At 41.8% G+C, this 23,247-nt stretch overlaps 1 protein-coding gene across 2 annotated transcripts in view; it reads left to right on the top strand.

Moving 5' to 3' along the window:
• Positions 1–23,247, top strand: part of COL14A1 (collagen type XIV alpha 1 chain) — a 170,216-nt gene that overhangs the window by 52,406 nt on the left and 94,563 nt on the right. Inside the window, exons 11-23 of one of the 2 annotated variants that reach the window (XM_075825783.1) lie at positions 3,236–3,365; positions 5,768–5,913; positions 6,461–6,590; positions 7,852–7,991; positions 9,477–9,603; positions 10,647–10,786; positions 11,142–11,274; positions 12,475–12,522; positions 13,362–13,501; positions 14,463–14,592; positions 16,612–16,734; positions 19,622–19,771; positions 22,218–22,334. In XM_075825783.1, the coding sequence (XP_075681898.1) occupies positions 3,236–3,365; positions 5,768–5,913; positions 6,461–6,590; positions 7,852–7,991; positions 9,477–9,603; positions 10,647–10,786; positions 11,142–11,274; positions 12,475–12,522; positions 13,362–13,501; positions 14,463–14,592; positions 16,612–16,734; positions 19,622–19,771; positions 22,218–22,334 (1,654 nt within the window). Of the gene's footprint in view, positions 1–3,235; positions 3,366–5,767; positions 5,914–6,460; positions 6,591–7,851; positions 7,992–9,476; positions 9,604–10,646; positions 10,787–11,141; positions 11,275–12,474; positions 12,523–13,361; positions 13,502–14,462; positions 14,593–16,611; positions 16,735–19,621; positions 19,772–22,217; positions 22,335–23,247 lie in introns of those variants that run through there. The other variant, XM_075825781.1, reaches the window with a different exon arrangement.

The raw sequence follows: 23,247 nt of genomic DNA, 5'->3' as shown, positions 1-23,247 counted from the left end.
ATCCCCAATCGAGTAGTTGCGCTCTGCGGAAGAAAACAGTTTGGAATAGTAGCCACATACCACAGCCTTGAACCTCTCTGGAACAACAGTGCACCAGCACCAACAGAGGACGCGTCCACCTCTAAAGAAAACTTTAGGGATACATCAGGGTGGTGAAGAATCGAGGCTGACGTGAAGGCTTTTTTTAAAGATTCAAATGCGGCTTCTGCCTCCGGAGTCCACACTTTGGCATTCATACCCTTTTTAGTGAGGGTACAAATGGGAGCAGTCAAAGATGAGAAGTTGGGAATGAACAGCCGGTAGAAGTTGGCGAATCCCAGGAAGCGTTGTATGGCCCTTAAGCCTTGGGAGCATAGCCACTCCAGGACAGCCTTTACCTTCTCAGGGTCCATCTTGAGGCCCTGATCGGAGATGATATAGCCCAGTAAGGGTAGAGACTTTTTCTCAAACACACACTTCTCTGGCTTGACATAAAGATGATTCTCTCTTAAACGAAGCAACACCTGGCGGACATGACTCTGATAAGTTACTGGATCTGGGGAAAAAATCAAAATGTCATCGAGATACAACACAAACATAAAGGAGATCACGAAAAATTTAATTGACAAATTCTTGAAACACCGCGGGGGCGTTACACAGGCCGAAGGGCATAACTAGGTATTCATAGTGCCCATCATGAGTATTAAAAGTTGTCTTCCACTCGTTACCTCGACGAATCCGGATCAGATTGTAGGCCCCTCGCAGGTCCAGTTTAGAAAAAATGTTTGCCTCACCTATGCGATCAAACAGTTCTGAAATCAAAGGCAGTGGGTACCTGTTCTTCACCGTGATCTGGTTGAGGCCTCGGTAGTCAATGCAAGGTCATAGCGATCCATCTTTCTTCTTGACAAAAAAGAACCCAGCTCCGGCTGGGGATGAGGATTAACGAATTAAGCCGCTCTCCAGATTCTCTTTAATGTAGGACGACATAAACTGGGTCTCTGGCAAGGAGAGAGGGTACACTCTACCGCGAGGAGGAGACGTCTCAGGAACCAAGTCTATCGGACAATCATATGCTCGATGTGGCGGCAAGGTCTCAGCTTCCTTCTTATCGAAGACATCGGAGAACATAGAGAAACGAGAAGGCAACCCTGCTAATGACTGAAGCGGAGAAAGCTGCAGTGGCTGGATATGACCCAGACAGCGGTCAAAACACTTCGGGCCCCACTGGAGAACCTCTCCAGAGTTCCAATCCAGGACTGGGGCGTGCAAATGGAGCCAAGGCAAATCCAGCAGCACGGGGTTGACGGCCTTGGACAGGACAAACAGGGAGATGAGCTCAGCACGAAGAGCTCCCACTTGAAGTCTTAATGGCTTGGTCACAGAAACAACTGGGTCAGGCAATGGCAGTCCATCTACCGAGGCAACGATCAACGGCCTTTACAGCAGGACAGTGGGCAACTGAAGAAGGTCCACAAGGTCTTGCCAGAGTCCAGGTAGGCAGAGACCGGATGTGGCCTCTCGCCAGCAATGATGGTTACGGGAATGAACAGTTTGAAAGAGAGTTCTCGATTAAATACAGTGGCGGCCAGAGTTGTCTCTCCAACCAAACCTAGGTGCTAGGGTTTTTTGGCTTCTAAGGACACAGACGCACGACATGACCAGCGAGGCCGCAATATAAACAGAGTCCGGAGGTGCGCCTGTACTGTTTCTCCTGGACGGACAGTTTTAGCCGATCCACTTGCATCGGAACCTTGGGCAAAACAGTAGAAGGAGGCAAGAGGGGTTGGTGGAAGTTTGGCACCAGTCTAGGAAGCCGTCTCTCCTGACGAACTTCATGAGATCTCTCCCTCAGCCTTATGTCCACTCGAGTGGCAAGCAGAATCAAGTCGTCCAAGGCAGGTGGCAGATCTCGAGCGGCCAGTTCGTCCTTGATCTCGGATGATAGACCATGCCAAAAGGATGCCACCAAGGCCTCATTGTTCCAGGATAGTTCTCCTGCCAGGGTCCGGAACTGGATGGGGTACTCGCCCACAGAGGTGTCCTCCTGGCGAAGGTTAAAGATAGCAGTGGCTGCCGAAGAGACTCGTCCTGGCTCTTCGAAAACAGTCCGGAATAAACGCACGAACTCCTGGAAGTCTTGGGTCTCGGGTCCCTGACGTTCCCAGATAGGGGTTGTCCATGCCAGGGCCTTGACGGCAAGTAAAGACACGATGAAGGCGATCATGGTTCCATCCGACGGAAATGCTCGGGCGTGCAGGGTAAAATGGATATGGCATTGGTTCAGAAACCCCCGACACGTACTGGCGTGTCCATTGAACCGAGAACATAATGGCAGCGAGAACCGAGGATCTGAGTCAGAACTGCCAGGAGGTGTAGCAGGAGGGTCAATCTGAGGAGCTTGCATAGAGGCAGGAAGAGAAGCAGCTAGCGTCCCTGGAGTCCACTGCCACAAGAAGTTGATCCTGTCTAGCTCGGAGATCCTGCTGGTTCGCCTGCATGGCTTAGGAGGGTGCGTAGCGAGATGGCAGCCGGCCAAACAGGTAAAGTACAGAGTCTATAGTCCAGAGAGGATACCTGAGGCAATGTAGACTGTAGCAAGGCAGGCTTGGCTGGGACCAGGCGGCAGGTAGACGTCAGGTGTTGCGTAGCAGAACAGGCGTGGAATACAGCACAACACCGCAACAGCTCAGCATGGCACTAGATCTGGATAGCACGGGAATAGGATACAGGATACAGGAACAGGGAACACTAGGAAACTGGAAGAAACTAGGGAACGATTAGCAAGACAAACTTTGGGTAACGAACAATGCTCAGGCAAAGAACAAGAGGGCAGAGCCCCTTTTATAGCCCAGAGCATTCTGGGCTAGATTGCAGACTTCCAGCAATTATGCGCGCACTGGCCCTTTAAGACCATGCGCCCCCTCCGGGGACACGGAAGTCAGTGCCGGCGCCTCACAGGAGGATGACGCTGCAAGGAACTCGGATGTCCATGGCCACGGGGGTCGAGGGGTAAGTCAGAACGACGGGCCGTGGCCATAGACGTTACAGTCATACTAATAGTATCATGAAGGCATAGACACTACCATCAATTTTGGAGTATAGAAGGAGACCATTTGGTCTCCACAAGAGCATGGAGAGGCGATCTGGTCATCTCTGATATCTAGAATGGGTTTAGGAGCTGCAAAAAAGCTTAGTGCCTGTATATATTATATATAAGAGATCCTGAAGGACTCATGTCTTGTTGTTTTTGCAGGTAATAGTTGATGGCAGCGTGTCCACCACAATGCTCAAGAACTTGATGTCTCTCACGGAATATCAAATCGCCGTGTTCGCCGTGTACTCAAGGAGCACAACGGATGGCCTGCGTGGCTCTGAAACCACCTGTGAGTAACAGCTCTTCTCCTGTATACATAATTACTGTCTATTTTAGGCCTCGTGCAGTTGAAGTTTTTTTGTGGTGGATTTGGCTATGCAGTGTAAAGATGCCACAGTGACATACATTTAGGAGATCTGCAATCTTTACAATTTTTTTAATTAAAAGTTGAAATGGATAAAGTACAGAAACATTCTTAAACATTTGCTTAGGGAATGTTTCCCTTCTTAAAGGGAACCTGCCACCAGCATTTTAGCTATCAAGCCAGCAATACCTTGTGAAAGTGGGTGAAAAATCATTGTTATCTAACCTATAAATATGTTCAAAGTAAGCTCTGTACCTTTAGTATTCAATTTTTCAGCGGTCCCGAGCCGTATGCAAATGAGCAGAAAAGAGTCAAATCTTCACTCGAAAAGAGTTAGATTTTTATTCCTCAGGCATTTCAGAGTTGACTCCGCCTCCTTCTTTTTGATTGACAGCTTCTCTCACTCCAACGCACATGAAATCCCGCGCTTGCACATTGAGACACTAAAGCAGCAGAAGCAGGGAGGGGTAGTGAAGCACGCATGTGCGATATTTGGAACGAGATTTCGGCATTTAGGGCTGGACAGGCGGCGGCGGTGGGCGGGGTTAAGATTCTGGATCATAGAGTCAAAAGAAATTACCATAGAAGGCGCGAAAAGTTTAAACAACAATATTTAGGGCAAGAGGAGGACTTCAGGAGAAAGGAGCACAGAAACGAACTTTGGACAGCTGCAGCCATTGAGGGGTCAGGCGATTTTAACAGGTAAGATGTTGATGGCCGGATCCCTTTAAAGGGATTGTCCAGACACAGACAACTGATGACCTATCCACAGGAAATGTTATTAACATATGATTGGAGGGGGACCGACACCCGGACCCCGTACCGATCAGCTGCTCCAGCTGCCTCCGGGCGCCGGATGTTATGCAGGGTATGCAGTATTCAGAGCCGGAAACAGATGGCTCCGACTACTACTTAGCGACTGTGCTACAGCTATTCCATGACTGGTGCCATCTGTTTCCATCTTGGTCATCTGGTGCCCGGAGGCTGCCGGAGCAGCTGATCGGTGCATGGTCCGGGTATAGGACCCCCACCGATGATATACTAATGACCTATCCTGTGGGTAGGTCAACAATTGTCCGTGCGTGGACAACCCCTTTACGCATCGGTTCCTACTTTTCATGAGTCAAGACGTTCAGGAGAAAGGACCACATTAATATTGCATTAAGGCACTTTAGTAACTCCCAAATTGCATTATTCAGCCCTGTTCTGACTTTAAACCCCGTTGCTTTTTTAGTATTTTTCTTTTTTCCTATTCCAGGTGCTGTGTTTTTTTGGGGCCATTTTCCCATTGTTTTCAAAACAACAGATCTAGAAATATTTCTTTATAAAACATTTCCTCTTGAAGGGTTTGTCACAACATAGCAACCTCTTTTAACACAAAGTCAGTCCACCTGGGTGGAAATAGCACTTTTTTTAGAGGCCTACCACTCTGGCTAATAGAGGGAGGATTTCTGAGTATTTTGGGGGCTGCCATAGAGGAAGGGTTACCAGCTAAAATCACAAACAAAGGTCTAAACACTATAACATCGCATGCATGGTAAGTAACTAAAAAAACATTGATTGACACTATAATCGAACCAAATGGAAGACAATCAGACATGTCACTAGTGAGAGCCCCGGTTGGTCTGCTAATGGGTAATACATTGTTAGCAAACAAGAATGTGGGGAATTGGCCCAAGGGTCATATTGAGGCAAACACCCAGCCCTTCTCTCCTGGAAGGCAAAATCTTGCACCTTTTTATTTTTTATCTCTTTGTATAGCGCCAACATATTCTGCAGCTCTGTACAGAGATTATCATCACCCCCTGTCCACATTGGAGCTCACAATCTAAATTCCAAATTAATCTATCGGCATGTTTTTTGAGTGTGGAAGGAGTGTGATAGATAGATAGATAGATAGATAGATAGATAGATAGATAGATAGATAGATAGATAGATAGATAGATAGATAGATAGATAGATAGATAGATAGATAGATAGATATGAGATAGATAGATATGAGATAGATATGAGAGATAGATAGATATGAGATAGATAGATAGATAGATAGATATGTGATAGATAGATATGAGATAGATAGATATGAGATAGATAGATAGATAGATATGAGATAGATAGATAGATAGATAGATAGATAGATAGATCGATCGATCAGACAGGACAGTGCTACTAAATGCACACATAAGAACTGCATTACTACTGACCCTGTATGAAAGAGATTTAGCAGATTGAAAGGTCCAAACCAAGCAGGACCAACTGTGCAATGTATTATTTCTAGTATAATGATTTAACATTGTAAAGAATTTATTCTACATTTTCCTTTCCAGTGGCATTACCGATGGCCTCTGATCTCGAACTGTATGCCGTCACGCACCGAAGTATGAGGGCAAAATGGGTTGGTGTAGCAGGAGCTACCGAGTATATGATCCTCTATGCTCCTCTCACCGAGGGATTGTCAGCAGATGAAAAAGAGGTAATTTATAATCGTACATCCTAATCATTTAAATGTTAAAAGGATCATAAAAGTTGTATCAGAGGGGTCTTTGGTCCCCTCAGCAATTAGGGCACAGGTGCGACTGCTACTTCTATACCCCCTATAACTTTGTTCCTGGAAATTGGTTAAAACTAGAAACTGTTCCTCCAAAAGAAGGATACATAGGAGGTATGCTTGTAGTCTCATACTACATACAACTCTCATACAACACAGTCTCATACAACACTAAGCCTAATCTTGCTATTAGGGGTGGGTCGAGCTCTCTTTGTGTCCACGGTAGGTTTTCTAGAATATGTCAATACCCCCATCGCAGTTTAATTGGATATCTGTGGGATGGACAATGATTAATTTAATTGCCCCTTGTGACACTAATGGGAAGTGCCTATGGTACCCCTGTACCCTGATTCAGCATTATCAGCCGTTTGGGTACAGTTACATGGGCATTTTGGGCCAGTGTTGGGTTCATTTAAAGTGTAACCGGAGTAGATCAATCTATTGGTGACAATAATAATTTGACATATTCCAGATGAAGGTTGCCGGTTCAGTGACGGATGTTGAGTTGGATGGATTAACACCTATTACCGAATACACGGTCACTGTCTATGCAATGTTTGGAGAAGAAGCAAGTGATCCACTCACCGGGCAAGACACCACATGTAAGGAGTTCATAAATGGAACAAAAGGGTTAAAAGGAATGTGTGTATAAAGTGAGGTGTTGAAATTACATAACAAAAATATTCAAAAATATTTTGTGAATTATTTTTGTATTCATTTTTTTTAATAACCTGACAAAAAAGACTTATATTTTCTTGTTAGTTAATCTATTTCTACATGAACATTATTAGTATAACCCAGAAGGTAGATGGATGTAAATTGTTGACTCCCAAGTCATGAACAAAAATTAATATTTTTGATTCTAAGTGGAGGTCTGTTTTAAAGTGAAACTCTACATTGGAGCCTCTTTAAAAGGAACCGGTCATATTGAAAATGCAGTCCAATCTGTAGACATCAAGGTATAGAGCAGGGGGAGCTGAGCAGATTGATGTCGTTTTGTGGGAAAAGATTTAGTATAACATCATTTATTCATTTAACTCTCTGCTAATTCTGGGTTTAGGAGTTCAGGGGGTTATTTAAATATCGGGCGCCAAATATAACGGCACCGATATCTAAATAACGGAGGAGGGTAGGGAAAAAAAGTAAAGCGCCCCAGGGTTTGTGCAGCCCTGCCCATTACATGCTGCACTTATCTGCACAGGTATGGGGAGGTGAAAGGTTCTCTTTAAGGATTGCAAGCTATATTTGTATGCACAATCATACAGGGAAGGCTGTCAATTACTGAGAAGGACCGCCCACTGGACTCCTAAGCCCAGAATAAATTATAGGTTTTATTAAATCCTTTCACCCAAAAAAAAATATATCAATCTCCTCAGCTCCTCTGGCTCTATAACATGCGGCCTGCAGATTGGACTGCATTGTTAACGTGTCAGGTGCCCTTTAATCATCATGTTGGGTAATTGTATTACCAGGAATTCCATTATATACATCTTTATTTGGGTCCCAGATTAGGGCTCTTTCTATCAGCAGTATGTAGGCTCTGTATACGGCAGTTTGTAATCTGTAAATAATGTTGGCGGAGGATTTATTGCAACTCCCTGAGGCTGCCCACCCTAGGACTCTCTAGATATCTTCTTTTTAGAAATGGAGTAACTAGATAGATAGATAGATAGATAGATAGATAGATAGATAGATAGATAGATAGATAGATATTAAATAGATAGATAGATAGATAGATAGATAGATAGATAGATATAGGGACAGCTATATAGGTCATTAGAAATTAATATATTATTTCGCTTTTACAAGGAGAAGCAACAATCGTTTCAACCTCTCCATGCCTAATGTATTATGTTTCCGCAGTACCATTACTCCCACCTAGAAACCTCCGATTTTCTAATATTGGTCATAGCACCTCTACTGTCTCTTGGGACCACTCACATAAGAATGTGAATGGATATCGAATTATGTATGTGAAGACCGGGGGTACTGACATCAATGATGTGAGTCATTTCTAACCTGAATTATGTTCTTAGGTCCTTCTCTCTCATACTAATAGTGACCAATGCTCGTACGGTTTATGTATTCCATTTCTAATCCTGATATGTCCCCAATAATCATTTTCATTGCTGCCTTTCTTGATGAATTTCCCATTTTCTGTTTTTTCTGGTGTGTTATTCAATTCTCTGGCTGAGCCGATTCTCGAGGCACAAAAATCAATAATCAATTCAGTAAAGTATCAATGTAGAGTATTTACTATTATTACAACTTGTATTCAATGGATCTAATACCAGACACAGCACGTGGACAGGTAGAGCACCAATACAGTGGAAATACACACTATCACCTGTTATGTCACATTATCCGTGGGGGAGGTTGGACTTCCTCTGATTCCTAAAGTTAAAGGGTTATTTTACTTTTCAGAACAATCTGGCCATCATTCATTCATTTTTTGCCGTAAAAGGATCGCCAATTGAGGCGCATGGCTGTTTTGCGCTAAAATGTGCAACTTTCATCACCTTTACGCAACGCCCGGCTTTAGGCCAGAAAGTGGTGCAATTTCTAGTGGAAAGCTACAGCAGCCCAGAGCTGCCATAGATTTCACCATCGGTCGCGCGGACATCATAAAATGTGACTAATTTATTTAGAGGCAACAAATTAATCGCATCTTAATGTAATTAGCTACTGACCAAGGCTGGCGAATAAAACGCAAGGATGACTACATGTGGGCCACTGCGTCATAAGATGGCTTAATGCTAAAAGATAGATAGACAGATAGATAGATAGATAGATAGATAGATAGATAGATAGATAGATAGATAGATAGATAGATAGATAGATAGATAGATAGATAGATAGATAGATAGATAGGGAAGGGAGGATGGTAGGATCCAGCGCTGGGTGGTGTTTAAAATGGAAAGGATTTCCAAGTTTAATGTTATCGCTTAAAAGGAAGTCCAGTTCTGTGATGATAGATAGATAGATAGATAGATAGATAGATAGATAGATAGATAGATAGATAGATAGATAGATAGATAGAGAGATAGAGAGATAGATAGATATGAGATAGATAGATATGAGATAGATAGATATGAGATAGATAGATGCACTTAGACATAGCAGCCAATTAGAATTATGCCAACATTTTCCAGTTTCCACAGTTCCACAAATTGATGGATAAATCTGATTGGTTGCGTTGGTCGACACTACGTTTCCTAATTGCATGTTATTACCTTTCTCTTTATGTCGCTGCTTTGCTTATTTGCTCGTCTAATCCTATAGTGTTTTACTAACCATTGTTCTTCTGATATTCCGTTTTCTATGTATTTTCTTTACTAGTCCCTCATAACCCGGCTAATCTTTCTGCTGTCAGAGGGCCCTTGCATCATGTTGGGTTAAATACACAAGGTATTGATAATGTGTAGACTATTAATGACAATGTTTAGACTTTCTAAGGTATAATTCATATAACTCCATGTATTTGACAGGTGGAAGTCGGTAAAGTTTCAACCACCGACTTACAGAAGTTATCCTCACTGACAGAGTACACGGTGGCCATCTTCTCTGTATTTGATGAAGGACAATCTGAGCCCCTGACTGGCACTTTTACTACAAGTAAGTCTAGAATAGTAGTAGACTCCGTGGTGGTTAAACCTGAACTCCTTACGAAGTGTAAGCTGAGGGAGTACATTCAAAATAGGCAGCCCATGTAGTTTCTATTGGCCATAGAGAGTAGGTACAAAGTTCACGTTGGCTTTATTACCATTCTAATTGGGGGTCCCACAAAACTTCCTAGTAGTGTTGCTCATATGGAGGGTTTAAAGGGGTCGTCCAGTTTAAAAATCCCATTTCCAAATAGCCTATTAGGGAATGTTGAATAGAAGGGGATCCCTCGATTTGGAGCCAGAGTGTAGAATCCCTACAAAGACTTTGGAGGACCCAGCAAATCCTTGCAGTACTTGGCTAGCCCATTGATTTCAAGAAGAACCTTGTGATGCTTAACTTCACCTGTGGTGGCACTGCAGGGGAATTGAACACTTGCTGCCAGGATCCTCCACAGATTACAGGTGATTGCTGTTGACCCTGTGATCAGCTTATTTTTGGAGCACCATGTAATGCTCCATTTCCCCTGTGGTGGCGCTGCAGGAGAATTGAACACTTGCTTCCAGAAACCTCCACAGATTACAGGGGATTGCTGTACACCTTGTGATCATCCTTTTTTTGGGGAACCCTTCTTACAAAGCGACATTATAAAAAGCAGACAACCTAAAAAGAAAACACTGAGTCTCCCGGTAAAAGGGTGTGATGATGTGAATCATTTTTAAAAAAAGTCCCACCAGACGTAGAAATTCTGGAGAAGCACTTTATATACAGTGGCCAGGAGTCAAAATTTACTTGGCTGATTAAGAAGAACAGGAATTTCCAGCACCAATGGTCCGTTCACACTAGTCCTGTACTTTTAGTTCACTGAGTTTTGGCACACTGTACCAGAGGGAGTCCGGACCATTGGAATTTTACTGTAAGAAACTCCAGTCAATTGATTTACATCATATTTCCCTCCACCTATGATCCCACTTGATTTTCTGACATACCCTTGTATTGTGTATGACATTATAAAAAGCCACATACATTTTTGCCCATGTCATTTCTACTCACAGAGCCGGTCCCCACTCCTCGTGATCTGGACGTCAGGGATATAACCTCACACAGTTTCAGAGCTTACTGGGTACGCTTTGCTCCAGATATTGTCATGTACAGATTGAGATGGACGCCCCGCAGTGGTGGCAGCACTCAGGAGGTAAATTTCTTATTGTACTCAGCAAATTTATGTCAGGATTTGTACTGATAAGGACCTTTGAGGCATACACATAATATATGTCTCTGGAGGCATCTATATAGTCTCCCCTTCCTCTCCCTATCCAGTTTTAGTGCATACCAATCAAGACATTTTGTAAGGGGCAGGTTACTCCTCTATTCTATATGCTATTGATATTTTTGTCACACTTCTGCAAGACTTTCCAGGACTTTTATGTATTTCTGGTTCACTGTCCCTTTAAGAGTTAAAGGGACAAAAACAATTTTTACATTTTTACTCAATAGGAAATCATTAATCTTCAAGCTATTTCTTTTTTGGTTTTCTTTCTTTTCCATAGGCTATTGTGAAAGGCGATATCACCAATTATCTTATGGATGGTCTAACTCACAGCACAGAATATGAAGTTTCCATGTCCGCCATATTTGCTGATGAAACAGAAAGTGATTCCCTATCCGCTTTGGCTACAACTTGTAAGAAATCTCTTCTTCATTATACACCAACGTCCTTACTCCATAAGTAGAAGTTGCTTAATATATTATATATGACAGGTAGAAGTTAGGAAAGTTGTAGATACAAGAGAATGGCAGCTGTTGTGAAAGAACATTTTCGATGGGTTCCCTGTCAGCCGTATTATGCAGGAAGTCTGCAGTCTGCCAACAGATTTCCAGTGGCTTCTTTGCTGCTTGTTATTGTAATCGGTCCGGATCAGGGTCTGTGGATGCCCATGGGGGGGGGGGGATCATCTATTTTTGCTGGGAGTTGTAGTTTTGCAACAGTAAAAGAGCACCAGGTTAGGGCCACTAGGCTAAGTTGGCTTTAGGTATAACATATCACTAATGATAATTCCATAATATTGACCTGCGTACCAAATAGTGCCTAAATAATATCGTTACACAGTGCTTAAAGCGTTCCTCCGGTCCCAGGACAAAATTATAATTGGGATGGGGTATATGAGGTTATATTTCCTGGTGCCCTATCAGTTGCACCTCACTGCCGTGGATCCACCGCTTTGGGGTCCCCTCTGTGTTGTCCCAAAATGACCACAGCACTTCACAGACTGAGTCTAAGACACTCCCTTTGTTCTCGGATTGGCCTGAACTGATCACATGAACAGTTTTGGCCAATACGAAAAGAGTAGGAGTGTCCCAGACACGTAGTGGTGGATCCATGACAGGAGGGCGCAACCGTGGGGCAGCAGTTAATATTACTCCATTTACTCGGTCATATTTAAGATGTTGTCGCGGGTACTTTAATTACAGTACCATATACTGCCAACATAATAGAACCATATAGTGCTTATCTAATAATGGCATACAGTGAAGACATAACAGTACAACACAGCGCCAACATAACAGTGCTATATAGTTCCTAAATGATACAACAGTGGGGGCTATGATATAAGTTTGGACCATGATGGTGATGATGATGGAGGTCACAACCCCTTTTGCCCATTCTATGATCCAACCTTGATTTGAACACTCAAGTTTGTAAAAAGGGATATTTTAGTTATAGGTAGAATATATCTTGGAGATCCTGTCCTATAAGTAGCAGTGTCAGTAAGTTTCTCATGTGATACAAAGGAAAAACTTTTTGTGTGCGACATTATTATTATATGTAAGTGAACATGTACAATGAATATGTTTAAATATTACCTTTGCTCATACTTTCAGTAATAAGAACCACGACCACTGCAACTACAGCAAGACCTACAACAGCAGGTATATGAAATAATGCATTATTATTAAATATGATCATTATAATGATTATTATTACCGTCTTTGTTGTGTAATTCTATAGAGGACTGCCCATTTTTGTAAAATGAAATTATAGATTTTAAATTATAGGGAAAGTATCATCAGAAAATTACACATTATTTAAATTATGTTTTTAAAATATTTTTTTTTTTAATTTTGGTGATTTTTGTTTGTTTATTTGTTTGTTTGGTTGTTACTATCCACATTAAAAAAAATCATAAAGTATTTTAGTTATCCCACTGGCCACTAGAGCATTCACAATAGGCTGACAATTCCTTTTTCCTGTAGCTCACCTGTCAGCTTTGCTATATAGATTGGGAGACAATAAGCAGAGTCATCTTATTAGCAGCAAAAAGAAGGACATTTACTGACAGCTGTATTGTACTGCTGGAGGCCTAGAAATGGCAGGATAGTAACACTACACACTATATACACACACATAAGGCTTAGTATGTAGCCCCCTGTCACTTCCTAGTCTATGGGGGAGGGGCAGTACTACATTACTTCCTGTAGACTTTAATTGTCTATGACATTTCTCATTGTATGATGAAAAGTTTTGCCACTTTCTAATACACATTATGTTTTAATTCCTCACCATTTTTAAAATCTATGTGTGCTTTCAGTGTATGGAAAGATTTGTATGAAAATAATTGTATCCAGAATTCCACTATGCGCTAAATACAGGCTCTTAATTTCCTACATACCAAATAAGCCTGGTCATAGATGGAGCGTTCCGTTATCTTTCTCCGGTCAGATTGTCTTAGCTGCCATAGAATATAATATATACATTATTGTCATTACAGTCATCCGCTTAGGTATTAGAAACCTTTTAATAGATGATGAGACTACATCCAGCCTACGAGTATCATGGTTGATGACAGATGCCAACATTCGCCAATATCTTGTATCCTACATTACTGAATATGGAGATCGGGAAGAAGTGGTAAGATTTGCCATTAAAATTTGTAAATTTATCGTTTTTGTAATGGAATTATCGGATATCCTACATGGAAGGTAGCTAGGCTTTGTTGCCCTAGTCCTGTATCTGAATACCCTGGCCATGGCAGAGTGTCTTGTTGGTACCCTCTGGTACCCGAGGCACATGCCCTGCTGGCACCTCATCCCTAGCTACACCCCTGGATGCAACACTGAACTCATCTCTCATATCTCTTATGCCAATATCAAATGTAATATTGCAATGGTACTACTGCCTAATTACAATACGTACATTAGCATCACCCTTTTAAGTCAATCTATTTTAAGTATAAGAGAAACTAGAACTCCCAGCATGCTGGGATTTGTATGTTTGCAACAGCTGGAGTATCACAGGTTAGGGACCAATGATCTAAGCTAAGATAATCATAGACATAAAGATCCATTTATTACAATTATTAATGATCATTGCATGTATGTTACTTAAAGGGCTTTCCCAACTGAACAACTCATACGCCCTATGTTATACAGAGGGTATTCTTCACCCAGACAAACCCGATAAACAGCGTGGAGATCCACTGCAATGGGTGGTTCCTTAATGGCGTCATGTACCATGTAATACCGTCTTTACCCTCTAGTGGCCACTGTAGGGGAAATATGCAGTTTCCTGCTGTTTCAGGTTTTAGCAGCTGGATTATTGGTCACTGGGGGCAGCTTGCTCCAACCAATAGAACTTGTTTAAAATGTTTCTCTGTCAATACTGATTCAATTCTGTAGTTGTATTTTAACATAGAAAATCATCAATGTTTTTGAGAAAAATTTCATTGTATGACAACCAGTGTCTCAGTAGTGAAAAAAGTCTCCGGGACAAAAATGGGCAGCTGTAGCTAATACAATAATTGAGCCTTGAGATATACAATGTATCGTAGTATCTCCTGTATATGTAACATCATCTATCTTGCCTCCCTCAGAAAGTTGTACCTGGAAGGGATAATGAAGTAGTTCTGCCGTCTTTGCTGTCTGACATGGAATACAAAGTCACACTGACCCCTGTGTATTTCAATGGAGAAGGAAATCCTATGTCATCATCTGGGAGAACATGTATGTATTGGTATTTAAAACTATTGCTTTACTTATATAATGACTGCATAAAATCCAATAAAAAAATAAAAATTAAATAGCAGAAACCAAATAAAATGTCACAGAATCACTATTTGAGAAATTCCCCAGAATGCAAGTTTATGTAATTGAAATACGAGCAATTCCCCAAAGGTAGCTGGAGACTGTCTGGATCAAGCGTACAGGTAAATCAGCTACCTCAAGTCTGTCACCACTCTGGTCAGCAGAGTCTAAGGCTGCTCTGTGGTTTTCACCAGAGACCATCGCAAGGCAGGTTGGATTTGGCTGCATAGAACCCAGGTTGCTTTTCAGAATACGGTATTTGTACAGGAGGTGCAACTGCAGGCAATAACAGAACGGATAACTAGACAAGCCAGAGGGGTAATAAGCAAGCAGAGTACAAAGCCAGGAGTAGCCAAGGTCAAAACCAACCGAGACCAGAATGTCCGAATCAGTGAGCAGAGAGTAAATTCAAAGACATAGTCGAAGTTTAGTTCAAAGAGTCCAAACAGTCAGGGTGATGCAGCGAGTAACCAGGAGCTTGATCAGACAAATTCATACACAAGAAAATCACAAGCAACAATGAGAAAACGGAACAGATTCAAATACTCCACCCCTGGACCTGATAGGTGCAGAATTAGAAATAGGAGTGGCTCTGCAACTCAAACCAGTGCAATCTAAAAGTGACAGATGTTTCCTAACATAAAATGTCTGTGTCGCTTAAAATGTTATTCCCATCTGAGACATTTATGGCATATCCAACTCTAGGACCCGCTCCTTTCTCCAGAATGGTGGTTCCACATCCAAACGGAAAATGAACCGAGAAGTGGCCCCGTTGTTCATTCTATTCTATGAGAGTAATGAAATTCGCCAGGCAGGAGTGCTGAGATGTTTCCATAACGCCCATAGAAGTTAATTCCCCACAAAATAACAAGTCTGGAACATCTTTTCTTAGAACTCTATGTTGTACCGTTCCTCTGTTATTCCTCCTAGAAATGTATGAATGGATTGACAACTGGGTGTTACCAGTTAGGGAGTGTCCCTACATAGTCTAATACTGTCCAGGGAGACTGTGTAGAGACACAACCCTTTGACAAGGAAAATGGTGATACTCAGTTGTCAATTTATTCATAAATTTCTAGGAGGATTAACAGAGGAATGGCAAAACGCAGAGTTCTAAGAAAACGTGTTCCAGAATTTTTATTTCTTGGGAATACAATTTTTTTTTTTACTACAGTAGACATGTCAGGAGTGTTGACAGGTCCACTTTAATCTGATAGGGGTGTGTCTGTCAACCAAGTGGTGACTTATTCCGGATAGCTTGCCGCAAAATTTTTAATGCAGTTTCGCATGTGAATAGAGTAAACGCCAGGATCTGTTCAAGACCATTTAAAGGCTATGTACACCTTTGAAAACATTTTTTTTTAAATAAAAATGTGTATCAGTGTGTTTGGTGCAACTTTGTAATTACCTTTTATTAAAATTTATTTTTACTTTAGATACAGCTGTTTTGTATCCTGTATCCGTCAGGTCAGCAGGACTGACGGGTTTAGTGTCAGCGGGTCCTGTGTGTCTCTGACACGTAGGATCGGGCTGTTACTGATCACATCTAAGGTTATAACTTAGATGTGATAGATAACAGGTGGATCCGGCGTGTCAGAGACACACAGGACCTGCTGACACTGAACCCGTCAGTCCCACTGACCTGACGGATACAGGTTTGAGCGCACGATACAGCTGCTCTGTATACAGGATACAAAGCAGCTGTATCTCAAAAAGTAAAAATAACTTTTAATAAAAAATAATTACAAAGTTGCACCAAACACACTGATAGACATTTTTATATATAAAAATAATAATTTTTAATGGTGTACATAGCCTTTAAAGCAATATATTTGCCAAATAGGATAGGACATGCACTGACGGTTGTTATGCCATTAGGATACTAGTAAAGCACCATTGTTACACAATGTCACAATGATCGATACTTTGTCTCTGCAGTGCCGCTATCTGCTCCGCAGAATCTGCGAGTTTCTGATGAATGGTACACAAAGCTGAGGATTACATGGGACCCACCACCTTCCCCTACAATGGGTTACAGAATTATTTACAAGCCTACGAGCGGTAAGTTTTTGATTTTTCCCTCTGAACCTCTACAAGTCCTGTTAGGGGAGCATCCAAGTAGGAATGTTGAATTTATACTCTTGGATTTGACTAGTATAAAGTGACAGTCGTGCCGTTCTTGATCCCTCTGCAATATTTTCCTGGACAGTACAATTAAATTTTTAGGTCAGTTAAATGACGGGAAGGTGTAAGGTCCTGAAAAGGAAAATGTACCCCCAACTGTGCCTAATATTCAGCGAAGAGAAAAATACCCTGGGGATAGAAGAAATGCTGTGTGGAACATGTTGCCATCACGGACTTCTGTAACTGATCCCTTAACCCGAAGCCAATTATTAGAACCTTACATTTCATGTCCAAGTTATTTTACCAGGAAATTTACTTTGTGAAGAAAAATCACTGTTCAATTTTGAAATTGTTTGGACAAGTCAGTGATGAGGCCACATTCTCCTAAGACACTCAAATATGCGCCTGACCGCAAGTATTTTACTGCTTCCAGTTGGCACAAAGGGGAAATGTTCTGAGGGTGATACAAGGAGACCGACAGAACGGACAGAATCAGAGCTATAGCTGAAAGGGGCTGCCCCACGGGGGAAATTTTTCAACTATCTATAGTCTCTATAGTGTCTGATCGCTGGGGGCCCCACCATTTGAATCCCCACTGATTACTAGAACTTTGATCCCGAGCCCCCCCCCTTTCCTCCTCACTGTATGACGGCAATGAGGAAAAGTTTTAATAGAGTAGTGGTCACTCTTGAATGTCTATAGGGCTGACGGAAATTGCTGAGTACATCGATGTTCCCATCATATGGAACTTGAGGGGCCAAGAGCCCTCTAGAGCTGCCATATGGACTCCACCGATAACCTACAAACCCTTATATTTACTTATAGGAGGTCTCACAAAATTCATGATTGATTCCATTTGTTTCAATACAGAATGTGCTGAAAAATTGTCATTTATGTTCTTCTGGAATTATATCCCTGAACCAAGATGTCAGGACATTGTGATGAAAGAACCTGACAATTATACAGAAATAAGCGGCGCTACGTGGGCGCTGCTCATTCCTTACTGCAAGAGGAGTCGGTCTCAGATCACTTTTAACTGATTTGTTTACCTGTAGTGCTCCCTCTCAGCGGCTGCAGTGTATATTATACAGTTCTGCTGTAAAACATTGTGATACACATCTCAGCTGCTGCAGAACATAATAATGTACAACTCAGCTGCTGCAGAACATCACAATACACATCTCAGATGCTGCATAACATCGTAATACACATCTTAGCTGCTGCAGAACATCACAATACACATCTCAGCTGCTGCAGAACATCACAATACACATCTCAGATGCTGCAGAACATCGTAATACACATCTTAGCTGCTGCAGAACATCACAATACACATCTCAGCTGCTGCAGAACATCATAATACACACCTCAGCTGCTGCAGAACATCATAATACACACCTCAGCTGCTGCAGAAGATCATAATACACACCTCAGCTGCTGTAGAACATCGCAATACACATCTCAGCTGATGTAGAACATCATAATACACATCTCAGCTGCTGCAGAACATCATATACACATCTCAGCTGCTGCAGAACATCATATACACCTCGGCTGCTGCAGTAAATTATAATACACACCTCAGCTGCTGCAGAACATCATAATACACATCTCAGCTGCTTCAGAACATTACAATGCACATTTCAGCTGCTGCAGTACATGATAATGTACAACTCAGCTGCTGCAGAACATTATAATGTACACACCTTAGCTGCTGCAGAGCATCATAATCTACACCTCAGCTGCTGCAGAACTTCTTTATGAAAAGGGTTTCATAGCAATCAATGATGGACAGCGAGCCCTCCTGTTCTCTACAAAAAGAGGTTCTGCAGCAGTTGAGGTGTATATTAAAAAGGAATAATGTACCCTGGATTCCTCTGTCCAGAATAAATGTACTCAGTCTGCAGCCTTGTGCTTTTATACCGTCATGGAACTCCTTGGTGACTTCTAATATTCTTATAATTTGAAGTGGGGGGGGGGGGGGAGTATTATCCCATATATCAATACATATACTATATATATATAAAATCATTAACGTAATACAACTACAATGAGATGTATGTGGCAGCTTTTACAGAGCTCTACTCAAGCCACCGACCTTATTCTCCACTTGTGAGTTTGTATAAATATATATATATACATACAGGGAAAAATTGACATATTAGATACAAAACTTTTGAAATTTGTTTAAAGGTTAACTAAACTTTCAAAAAACTTCCGACATGTCATACTGACATGTCAGAAGTTTTGATCAGTGGGGGTCCGAGCACAAAACCGCCACCGATCACTGAAATGAAGCTGCAGAGGCGCTTGGGTGAGCGATGTGCCGCTTTGTTTCTGATCATCTTTTCTCGGAGTGAGCGGAGTACGGGCTCAAAAGAAAGTCCCGGAGCCCGTACACCAACTGCTCAGCTTTCCGCGAAAAGCCGATCAGAAACGAAGCAGCTTTCATTATGACAAACTATTTTTTATTTCCTAAATGTCACTATTTTCCTCCTAAACTTCTCTTTATTAGATGATTTATGCCCAGTTCTTCATTACGTACCATAGGAGTGTGTGCTTTGGAAGAGATCTATTTAGAATTTTTTTTATTTCTGCACCAAGTTTACAATGTAAAAATATTTGCAGATATTAAATTTCCAAGTGTTACATTTACGTGTGCTGGGAAAACGGAGTCCATATGAATGCCGTGTATTGTGCTTGGAGTGGAAGTGTCAGGCTTGTAGATGGTTTCTAAAATTAGCTGCCTGGTATAAGTTCTCCAAGAGTATCCTATACGTTGGCACGGACTACTGATGATTTGGCGCTCTGGACTTTATTGCAGGTGTTGGCCCGGCTCTGGAGGCCTTCGTTGGAGATGATGTGAACACCATTCTCATTCTCAACCTTCTCAGTGGAACCGAATACAACTTAAAGGTCCTAGCATCATATTCAACTGGATTCAGCGACCCTTTAACTGGAGTGGGCAAAACATGTAAGGAAAACCTTATGTCCTACTGCATATTTTATATGATTATTAAAGGGGTTTTCCGCAGGATATGTCATAAATGTCAGATAGATGCGGGTCCCACCTCTGGGACCTGCACATATTTCTAGAACGGAGCCCCCTAAACCCCGTTCTACTGCTCTGTTTTGCGGCTGAAGCGTGTGATTTCCGAACATGAGGAAGAAAACAGCGCAGTTCACTTAGCTACCGAGGTTTAGGGGGCTCCGTTCTAGAGATGGGTATGGGGCCCGCATCTATCTGACGTTTATGACATTTTCACAGGATATAGTAAAACCCCTTTAATCAAGGATGTAGCAGTGCCGAAGTTGTCATTTAATGATAATTCTCCAAGCTAGGATTATGTAATAGGTTTACACGTAGAGATATAAAGTATTACTCCTTCTCATTGAAATCAATGGTCCTCCTCACTGCTCTGTATAATAGATCAAGGTCCTAAAAGCGGAACGCCCATTTATTAACTCAGAATTCCCTAATAGGGTATTTCAAAATGTTTTTTCTAAGACAGACAACCTCTTTTAAAGCCACAAGTACAGAGGACGCTGCGGAGAGTTTTGGTCGCAATTTCGGTAAAAATTATTTGGTTTTTTTTTCGCAAAAAGTGGGTGGGGTTTAGTGAAAGGGGGTTTGACCTGACAAATTTACTATAATTCATGACAGAAATTGGTGTAAATTATAGTGGAAATCGACACTAGTGCGGAGATTTCCCTTTCGGGTGTACGAAAAAGTAATAAAGGTGTTTTACAAAAATACTTTACATTCGCTAACTAAATAGTCAATGTTAATATGAAAACATAGCCGATACTATATTTGTCAGGTTCGTGTTTTGTAGAGTAAAGCAACCAAAATCTAGAAAGAGTATTAAAAATAGCAGTTACACAGGTCAGAAGGAGATGACAAAAATAATCTAAAAATCCTGTTATTAGCGGGTTATGTAGTTTGCTATGTAAGACTCTATAATGGGATGTTGTCAGACTTGACACCATTCTTACATAGTTTATTGGGTGTCATCTCTCTTGGTCCTACAACTTCCCACTCCGGACACAAGATTACCGCTCAGCTTCATTAAGTCATTCATGGTTACATCTAAAAGATGAAATTGTGACTCCTTGGTGTCAATTTCTATTACAAAACCCGTGATTTATAAAAGTTTCCATTAACAGGGCCCCATTACTGTTCTAAGTGTCTGAGAAACTATTCAAGACCTGACATAATCCAAAAAGTGTCTGTGAAGGGTTTGCTGAAATTGGGAGGACCATAACAAGCATGAGACATCCGTATCCCCCCAACGGTCCATGTCTCTGATCTAACCATCAATCTGAGCTGTAATTATTGGCCTACTCTGTACTGATGAGGAACAACAGCTACGATACATGTCTACAGATGGGGGTCTCGGGTTTGGCTTATAACCAAAGTCATGTTCAAGGCTCTTAAAGGGGTCGGACATCTACTAAAATATAAACCTTGAGTGGACCTCTTCTATTCAGTCCTTTTTTTAAACATACCTTAAAGTCTGTCTCAGATGAAAGGTGGTTGCCAACCCATATGACGGCTATTCTGTCTCCCAATGGAGTTGTCCCCCAGCTTTCCTATGATTATGAATGACACATCTGACTAGTTGGGAATACTCTAGCGGGGAATGTATACTTGGAACAATAGCAGATTTCCATATGGGGGATTGGAAAGCTAGGTGACAACCTGTGGGAGCTGTGATACCGACCACACTTAGGGCTCATGCACACAGTCTCTTGATATGGGCCCATGCTACACCTCTATGTGCATCCAAAGCTATAAAGAGGTTTTTCTCTCACAGATTCTGACTCATTCTTTGACGCAAGTCACATTACAGAACCTTGTACCTAGGAGAAAATACAGTAAAACATAGAGTGGCACACTGAGTGCCTACGGGTCTATAATATGGACCTGTAGGGCCTCCATGTACCACTGTACAGGGTTCACTAGATCCCTTACTGTCAGACAGTTTCCCCAGAAATATATAATTATGAAATGGCTTGAAGGGGTAGTCTCATAAACAGAACCCTTGTCCATATACCCTATTAGGGCACATGAACTTCATAGAGGGGGTTCCCCCATTCTATACCACCCTCTATAAGCCAGAACGGCAGACCCAGCCCGTCCATGCATTATATTCGAATGGTCGACATGTAGTGCTACCATTGATGGGGAATTGAGTGGCCAGGCGGACCCACGAAGATCGGTGATCGCCCGGTCCAGCTTCATTTTGAAAAGGAGTTCTCTCTGTGTGACAACCCCCGGAAGACAACTCATAGACTTTTATCTAATGGTTATTTTTTTTCTTTTCATTTATATTTTTTTATCTTTATTTTTGAATTCCCAAGTCTTAGTATGATGTATCCCTGTTCTTATCATTCCATTGTCTATATTTACTTTACAGTGTATCTGGGAGTGACGAATCTATACGCCTATCAAACTAAGATGACGAGTATTTGCTCTCAGTGGCAGCAGCAGAGACACGCAACGTCCTATAGTATCATCATAGAGTCACTGAAAGGTATGTACGGCTATTAAGACTGATGTTTCTTGTTGGTCACAATTGGGAGGCGGAAATAACTTCATCCATTGTACCATTTGGGACACAGTTAAGCATTAAAAAGAGGAGTATTTGTTAGCGTTTCTAAGCCCAGTATCCCCTACTCAAATACTGTAAATTACATAATACTACCCATAAGTCATCTATGAGAATACTCTATACTATTAACTGCATGGCATGCCCATATCCCACCCCGTCAGGTGTGTACATACCACAGGTTGAAAACCTAGGATCCGGAGCATTATTACGGGCAGTCATGTATAAACTCTACTGCACATAAGTGCCATTTCTCATTTTGTAGCACAATCATCATTGGTGTCACTTGCTTATTATCTCTGTAGAACCGGAATGGCAAGAAGCATCACAGATTAAAGAGATGTTTCCCAAATCTTCGTTTTTGAGCATATGTCTAGTTAGTTCTCCTCTACCTTCTTTGATGCAAAATGTAAACTTCATCAAATCGTAAAGTTTCCCATGTATATTGACATGCAGTGGAAGCACTTCTGGTCATTTCTAAGCCCGGTGTTCGTATCTCTGTCCATGTCCTTTCCAAGACCCTTTGGGCCAATTCTTAACCCCATTGCTTGTTCTACATTGCAAAGGGAATGGGACAAACCAGGACTTGACCCCCCCCCCCTTTGTCACAGGGCCCCATAGTAGCAGCATGGAATGCCTCTATGCCCTTGCTGTACCCCTCATTAACATACTCATTTGACTTGCCCTACTGTCCAGTCTTTCTTAGTAGAACAGAACCAAACACCTTTGGTGGTGCATAACTCGACCACCAAAAATGGTGGTGGGGACCTGTTGAATTCTGATATTTCCCGATAGCAGACAATCGGGAACTCTCTTCCAGTCCTGGCCCTATATTCCT

Source organism: Rhinoderma darwinii, chromosome 5 (genome assembly GCF_050947455.1).
Source record: "Rhinoderma darwinii isolate aRhiDar2 chromosome 5, aRhiDar2.hap1, whole genome shotgun sequence".
Lineage (NCBI taxonomy): Eukaryota > Metazoa > Chordata > Amphibia > Anura > Rhinodermatidae > Rhinoderma > Rhinoderma darwinii.
Note: the sequence above shows the minus strand (reverse complement) of the source record. Positions and strands in the feature narration are given on the sequence as shown.